General features: G+C 51.8%; 1 protein-coding gene across 1 annotated transcript; it reads right to left on the minus strand.

The window, feature by feature from the left end:
- Window positions 1–309: 309 nt before the first annotated feature.
- LOC128951124 (mucin-5AC-like) lies at window positions 310–7,358 on the minus strand. The gene is made up of 3 exons (XM_054296340.1): window positions 7,136–7,358; window positions 4,474–4,597; window positions 310–3,842 (listed from the first exon to the last, which is right to left on the minus strand). The coding sequence occupies exons 1-3, from the start codon at window positions 7,197–7,199 to the stop codon at window positions 2,768–2,770; spliced, it is 1,263 nt and encodes a 420-aa protein (XP_054152315.1). The 5' UTR covers window positions 7,200–7,358; the 3' UTR covers window positions 310–2,767.
- Between the last annotated feature and the right edge of the window lie 1,034 nt (window positions 7,359–8,392).

Raw genomic sequence — 8,392 nt, forward strand, 5'->3', positions numbered from 1 at the left:
CCTTAGCTTTGCTTAAACAATGCCAAAGTCCAGTTTTCTCTATTGCCTTTGTAAGATGGGAGACACAAATCCCTGTGAGGAAATATATTTCCTGCAAACATCTACAAGATCAAACCCTAAAGCAGATGGAGCAATAGCCTGGCCACATCCAGCTGTGCCAGCTGTGCCATCTCTTGGTGATGCAGGGATGCTTTCCACAGTGCTCAGTCACAGGTGTTCATCTCTGCAGGGACCAGGCTTGGAAACCCAGCCCAAGGCTCAATCCCCTGAGGGCGAAAGTTTTTAACATAAGGACTTTATTACTTTTATTTCTATAAAAATGTACAGCTCATATCTCATGCACACACTCAATATACAAACAAACTGCAGCTTGTAACAGTCACTGTGCTCCACAGCAAGTGGTGTTTAACCCCCAGAAATGGGTGACACCCACAGGCTCCATCCTCCCTCCCTCCCTCCCAGACTGCAGAGAGGGGCAGCAGTGTCCCCCTGTCCCCTGTGAGGGTGCCAGCACCCTGCCTGCAGGCAGCCAAGGGACAGGAGAGGGGCAGGGAGTGCACAAGGACAGGGCCAGCCATGAGGAGCAGCTGCTCCTGCTGAGGGATCACAGCAGCTGGGAGCTGGTGGTGGAGCTGGGAGCAGGGTCCTGCCAAGGACTGGGGGGCTCCAAGTGGTCTCCTGGTGCACATCCATCCCCCAGCCCTTCACCTGCAGCACACAAGTGTCCACCCTGCTTGCTGGAGGGCCTGGGCACTGATCCAGCCCCCAGGGACATGCACAAACCATCTCAGGCCAGCAACAGAACAGACAAGGCACAGTGTTTCCCAGGGCTGCCACAAAGGTCTCGACTCCAAGCAGCTCAGACAGGACATTACATACATTCAAAAAGCTATAAAACCTTTTTTACAAAAATAACATTTCTAGTGTTTCATATAAAAATAATGCCACAGTACATCACCTCACGAGTTCCAGCTGTGCACAGGTGGGTGCAGGGGGAGGTGGCACTGGCAGGGCCAGATTTACCCTCCAGGAAAATCAACCCCAATCCAAGTTCCACAGCTGAGCTGCTGCACAAGGAAGGATTTCACTCCAAATTAATCATTGTAATAGATCTGATTGCATCCTGTGCTTGCAAAGGAGAGGAATCCCTCAAAATGCAGAACAAACTGCAGAAGTGAGGGATGTGTGATGGCAGAGAGCAAGCACAGCTGTGGTGTGTCCTCTCCCCCTGCAGGCCTGCAGGGATGTCCTGAAGGTGCAATCTGACAGATGTAACAGGCCTCATTCCTCAAGCTCTGCTTTACAGCTGGCCCATCATTTTTGATCATCTTGCTTATCATTTTCTTGCTTTTTTCTTGCTGATCTTGCTTTTACTTTCTGCATGCATATTTGTAGTTAGGGATCTGATCCCCTGAGGCTGGTTGGGATCTGACCCTTGATATGTATCCACTTACAAAGCATCACGTCATGAAGGCCTTTGCACACTCCAGCAGAATTATCCTGGAGTCAAAGTTTAATAAGGGCTTTCAAGACTTGACCACAGATAAAACATAAGACTTATGTACAGCACTGTCAGGATATGTTAAAATCACTTTGGGGTTTAAAAAAGCCTGGTTCTGTAACAGTGCTTTCATAGCCTGGTGATCAGTGCTATCCAAAATGGAAAAACTGAAATGTGGCTGCAGTATAGGACCATGAACAGGCATTTTGTGCCTTTTTTTTTTTTTTTTTTTTTTTGTGGATCTGCAAATGTGCTTATTTCTAGAGAGAAAATGGGATCAAAAGAATGTCTGCTGTGGTAATTTTTTCACGACTACATCCAGAATTGCCTTTAGCTCCACATTTCCTGGGTTTTGTGCTTGCAGAGAAGAGCAAAAATGTTCCAATGATAACACAGGAATAGCAAAATTATTGGGTGGCTTCTTGATTTCTCCCATTTGTGAAGATTCATCAGCATTTTCCTGCCCTGGTGATGGATGCAGCTGGGCACAAGGTGCATCAGCTGGCAGAAGGGATTTATTGCATTGATTTGCCAAGAACCAGCTCTCAAAATTCATCTGCAAGAAGAAATATCCAGAGCTGCTAAAAGGAAGGGCTTGATTTCAAGGAGGAGACAGACTGTGGATTGCCAGCTTCTCTGAATAGAAAATCTGTAGCACTGACCTTCATTCCCCTGATCAGATGCAGTGTTGGTCAACTGTTTCTGAAAAGCTGGGCTGTCCCTCGTGCCTCCAGCAAGAGAAAATGATGAGAGTAAATTCCATCAGCCCAGGGAGAGCCAGCACCCAGCTGGCACCAGCTCAGTCTTGGTCAGGCAGAGCAGAGACCTGAAGTGCAAAGAAAGAAGCAGCAGAGACTTTAAGTGCAAATTGTGTGGGTTTGGTGCTAAGATTGCTCAAGGTGGCTGAGCCCAAGTCCAGCAGTGTGGGTGGGTGAGTGGCTTCTTGCCTGGGCCACGATGAACCACAGAAAATTCCCAAGAGTGACTTGGGAAATCACATCAGCTGGCAAAGAGCCAGCAACAGCAAGAGAGCAGCCACAGCCTTTGTACAGAACAGTGCCAGTAGAAAAGAAGTGTCTCCCTTATGTCCAGAACACTGTGATTGGTCAACGATGAAGTAGATGTATTATTGGGCATTCTGCTCTATCAAAAAACCAGTTTTCTCTGTGATTTTTATTCCCAGGCTTGCTTCCTACTGGTCACCAGTTCAGCATGAAGAGCTTTTCTGGAGCAACACTCAAACAGAAATGTCCATGTATGAAGCATTCATATTACTTCCATTGGATAGGCATTGTCTTGATGTCCTGCCTGCTGGTAGAGCAAGCCCTGCACCATTTCTCTTGATGTTTCTTCTGGTTTGACTCCAAATTTCAGATACAACCATACAAGGGCAACACTGCTAACCATCAGTCCACAGACCACAGAAACTGGGATGACAAAGTGCATTTGAGATTTTGACAGGAAGCTGGGCAGGGGCAGATTGTTTGGCCTGACTGTGATCATCTGCACCCTGGCTTGGCTTGACAGTGCCTGGTGAGTAAAAACTCCTGTGTCTGAGGGCTCTTGCTTCCCTACAGGCAATGAATGATCAAATGGTGTTGTCCCTGCAGAGGGACCAACAAGCCTGTTGGTATGGACAGAAGCAGCCTTGTCTGTGGCAGTGGTGGAGCTCAGAGTAGACACTGGAGTAGTCTGTGGTGCTGTCTCTGCGACTGTTGTGGTCCTCATACTGTCCCAGATGGAGGGGAGATCTGACCCAGAGCTGCTGGCAGCAGTGTCTGGTGTGCTGGCTCTGGCTCCTGTGGGGTCCAGGGGTCCATTGGCAGCCAGTGCAGGTTGGATTGATGCTGTGGCAGCAGCCATCAGGTCTGAATTGGAGTTAGGAGAAGCTGTGTGCTGACCAGTGGGGCATGGTCTGGGCTGCCTGGAGCCCGGGCCTGCTGTAACAGGAGAATTTGAGGGCTCCCCCTTGGCTCCTGGAGTGGCCCCAGGGTGCAGAGCCTCCTCCTGTGTCACTGGGATGGATCCTGCAGGGAGCTGGGGGAGCTCCTGCCTGCCCAGGGGGGGCTCGCTGGACACCTCTGTGGTGGCAGCAGGAGCATGTTCTCTCTCCCTGAGTGTTGTTCCAGTCCCTTGGAAGAAACCAGCTGGAGCAGTGGCTGGAGATGGAGGCAGTTCTGGAAGACCAACGTGTCTCTCAATGCTGCCGGGCTCTTCTGCTGAGGTGACATCACGTGGTGGCATCCCTGTGGCACTTTTCCCGCCCAGTTTGTGTTTGATCTTCTTCACCCAGCCTGCATTTGAATCTACACAAATCTCCTTATCCTGCACAGTAACAAATCTGAAAATACAAAGGGATCACTCATTGAATAAAGCAAACACTGGTTCAGGTGATCAGAGCTGTGGGGAAGGTGTGTAGATACAAAGACCAAGTGTTGTTTGGATGATTCATTTCAGGAAAGGCAGGCAGGTGCTTCTGATATCTGACTGAATGAGCAGCTGAACATGACTCATGGGAGAAGGGTTTTCCCCTAATAAGCTTTTCACTTTCAGAAGCATTGTCCTGCTTGGGCACAGAAAGCTCCACAGGCACCAGCTGCCCTGGGACACATAAGCATTAAGGAAAAGCTCTCAGGTTTACTTTTACTGGGTGTTGTGAGACTTCCCAAGGTCAACCCAGCAGCTTCACTTTGGAGCCACCCCCTGGGCTGCAATAAAATGGTGTCAATGGTGCATGAACTTCAGCATAAGCACAAAACAGCAATTATGCCAAAGAAAAGAAATGGAGCTTTTCTCATTTCCAGACAAGCTCACAAGTCTGAATCTGTCTTCAGACAAAATATCTGCTTTCAGAGGAACTCATGAGCGCTCTCCCCACATCCTTCCTCTGCCCTGTCCTTCCAGGTATACATCCCAGTCCCTTTCCCCACCCATTTATCCCTGATCCCACTTGGAAGTGGGGCAGCACTTACATGGTGGCATTTTGTTTGCATCTAGAGTCAGTCTCGTAGAACCTCTTGATCAGCCTCTCTGGTATAACCTTCTTTGAAGGATTTCTGCAGCTTCCTGGACACGTCACATGTGCTTTGGGTTGCCCTGAAATAAAAATTTCAATTCATTAAGTGTTGGCTTTTATCTATAAACCAGCACTGCTTAATGTCTCCCTTTTCCAGGGAAGAGTCCAAAGCCAGGAAAATTTCCAATCCCTGCTGAACTGAGATGAAGACAGATCCTGGTGACCACAAAGCCAAATTTGCTTGTAGCCCCCACACATGCAATAAGATACCCAGAAAACTGAGGGGGGAAAAAGCACTGTGAAGCCTGTGGGCTTTTGGGACAGCGTTTCAGCTCGTCCTGTAGGATGTGCAAGCCCCTGGACCTGCAGGTCCTTTCCCCTTTGGCTACCAGGAGGACTGGTCTCAGCACAATGCCCAGAAAATACATTTCTTCATCCCCCAAAGACCTGCTGCAAGCCTCACCAGTGGACAGGGTGCTCTGCTCTCTCCTTATCAGTCTTATCTCTGTGGGACCTCCCCTCGAGGTGGGCATCCTGCCTCTCTGCTCCCACGGTCTCTGAGCATCACCTGGGCTCAGAGAAAGGGTGCAGGGCAAGAACCTTTTGGCAATGATGCTCCACTCCCACAGGTATCTCAGCAGCCCAGCTTCCCAAACACATCTTTTTGACCTCCACCAGAAAACACAGTTTTCAGTTTGCAAAGTGTAAAAATAAACCCCCCTTGACCCCTTCAAGGGGCAAGGCCAGTCACACCACTGGGGCCATTCATCCACCTCCAGCCTCCCACAACAGGCACTTGCACAACACATCCTGACAACATGTTCCTGACATCCCTGGGGGCAGGATTTACAAAAACAATCCCTGATTTATCTGGAGCCTCTGTAAAGAAAGGAACTGGCATCTGGTTTCAATCAGGCTGTCTCTTACAAAATGTTGCCCCTGATCCCCAAGGGAATGTGGCGAATTTTATGCATTTCAGTTAGGAATGATCCAGGTACCAGGTACAAGAATGAGCATCAATGCAAGAGCACTCTGGATCATTTAAATAAGTTACTGGGGAAATGATTGCAAAGAAATCCCAAGCAAACACTCCTGTGGCCCCTCTACAGAATCCCATTTCCAACTCTCAGTCAAGTCAAGTTAAAGCAAAACTCTTTTTTTCACACAATAATGTATTCTGTGGCATTTTAGGGTCAAGAATTCCCTGCTGGGAATTCAGGGCAGCTGACTTGCCAATCAACTCTCATTAGCCAGAGGATATTCAGCTGGTGGCCTCCACTTTCAGAGCACAGTTCAACAAAACAGGCACAGGGACAAGAGGGCCACAAGGTCCCCTGCATGGTGGGGAGCAGTCCCTGTTCCTTGGAGAACCAAATCTGTTCCTTTGAGAACCCTGAACTGATTTTACAATTATTGGCACCAATGCAAACGGTTTCCATGTGGCTGAGCTCCTGGTAGGTTTCTCTCAGAGTGGGGGAGCTTGGAAAGCCTTCCCAGGACAGAGGGGTGCCCCAGGAGCATGGAGCTCTCCTCCTGGGGCACACACCCTGCTTCCCTGAGCTGCATCTGACTCTTTGCCAAAGGGATTTGGGAGTTTCTTCGCCCAGGACTGCTGCTCTTAGGAGCCATTGGCACTTAATTTTCAGCACAGTTCCCCCAAAGGAGCTCCTCCAGGGAGCTCCACCAGGCCTCCAGCAGGGCCAGCCCTGTGTCCTCATTTGGGAGAAAGGGTGAACAGAGTCAGGCAGTGCCAGGCAGGGTTCCCAGGGCAGGGTGAGCTCCTGGTGTCCCTGCCTGGTGTCCCTGCTGTCCACCCTCCTCGGGCCAGCGCTGCAGAACCTGCCCGGAGGTGTGCGGAGGGAGGAGCTCCATCACTGCTCCCGTGTCCTGGCAGCAGGACACGGATCTCAGGGGCTCTTTGGGAATAATCACCCCTTGGCTCCGGGCACAGCCCAGCCTTGCCTGCGGTGCTGGGAGCCTGCGGGACAGCCCAGCACCGCCCTGCTGAAGGGTGGCGAGCTCTGAGCTGTGCCACAGCCACGACAGCGAGCCCGGCCCCGGCAGAGCCGGCCCGGCACGGCCCGGAGCCCGCAGAGATCTCTGTCCGAACAGGAGAGCGGCTCCCCTGACACACGCACACTGCAGTGTGTGACAGCAGTGACAGTGACACCCCCTTGCCTCACAGGGACGGCAGCACCGGCACCTGCAGCACACGGTGTCGTCTCCTCAGACCCCCACCCATCCTTGGTGAGGCTGCAGCCTTCCTGCCACGTCCCCAGGCACGTGAAAAAAGGGGGACGAGAAGCACATCGTGCTTTTTTTCCTAACAGATGTTATCGGGAAGCGTCTCCGCCGCTCTCCCCATCTGCCCTCCCGTGTGACAGAAGCCATCTCGGCGCTCTCGGATGTCCCTGCTGCCGGGATTGCGGCCATTTATTGGCTTCCCCCCCCATCGCTTCCCAAACCCAGCCTGATCCTGCCCTGGGATCCCCTGCATCCCTCCCGCACAGGTCCCTACAGCCTCATCCAGGGCCACCGCCCCCGTCCCGGCCCCATGGCCATCCCCCCGAGCCCGGCTGTCCCCGGGCAGGATGGGGACGAGCGGAGCTGTGTCTCACCTCCAGCCAGGGTCACCACCAGGTACAGGGCCCACAGCAGCATCTGGAGACAGGCAGCCTTCATGTTCCCGTGGTGGGCAGGAGGAAATGCAGGCAGGCAGGGATTCCCGGCTGTATTTCCCTCTCCCGGCTGCTTATCGCATCCCCCGGAGCAACACAGACGCTGCCGCTCATTCGGGATTGTGAAGCCCCGAGACAGAGCTTTAGTTGTTATTCACGTGTCCAAGGGTGACGCCAGGAGGAGGAGGGAACAGGGAGAGGGCAGGGAATAGCGGAGGCAGTGGGATGGCTCCCGGAATTCCCCAGATGTACTCACACCAGCTTTTCCCAACGCACGCACAGCAGCCCAGACTGCTTGGCAAATTATTCAGGCAGAGACTTGCAGAGGTCGGCAGCTCCCTCCTCCTCTCCCGCCGAAGCATCACTGTCCTTAGGCTGGGAAAGCGCTTCCCACCTCCAACTGCAGCTCCCCGCTGCTCAGTAAGCTCATTAATTACCCAAAATGCCAAAGCAGTTATTCCTTTCCTTTTTGGCAGCCATCTTACAACAGCAGTGATTAGGCCAAAAGAGACGGAATTTGCTAATCAGGATCGTGAGTTCATCAGCTGCACTTTGGTCTCAGGCCAGGCTGCCTCTAAGGAGCATCCCCAAAGACAAGGAGAGGGATGAGCAGGGACCCGGTGGCTCTGCAGGCAGCTGCTGTGCCCTGGCCGTGCTGTCTGCAGTGTGTGCTCGCTAGGACAGCCTGATTTTCCATGAACACGGGGGCTCAGACATCGGGGTCTTGCTGCTGCTGGGAGCAGGAGAGCCCCAGGAAGGAGCAGGAGAGCCCCAGCTCTGCAGGGACCAGGCTGTGTCAGGGCTTCCCAGTGGCAGCCCCAGCGGCAGGTCAGGAGCGGATGTACCAGCACTGCAGCCACATCCTGCACCTTTCCTTTCTCTTTCATCTCCGGTCCCAGGAGACAGAACAGTTTTCCCCTAACAATTCCCTCAACTGAAAGATGAAGATAAGCTCCAGACTGGGTCTGTGACTGCCTTGGAAACTAAATCTTCTAGGCTGAAGTTTTCTTAGGCTGGTGGAAATCTGGCATCTCTGTGCAGTGGGAAATTCCAGTTGGGATTTTATTTTTCAAAAGCGAAAACCCCCTGGTGTCCATATATTGCATTTGGTGAAAATCCCAGCCTGCAGCTTCAGTTTTTGTTTTATTGTATTAGAAGAAAAAGGCCATTTCAAGGAAATGAAATAAAATTTAAGGC

The sequence above is a fragment of the Melozone crissalis genome, unplaced genomic scaffold (assembly GCF_028551555.1).
Source record: "Melozone crissalis strain CALT ecotype California unplaced genomic scaffold, PUWL_Pcris_2 ptg000007l_1, whole genome shotgun sequence".
In the NCBI taxonomy this organism is placed as follows: Eukaryota; Metazoa; Chordata; class Aves; order Passeriformes; family Passerellidae; genus Melozone; species Melozone crissalis.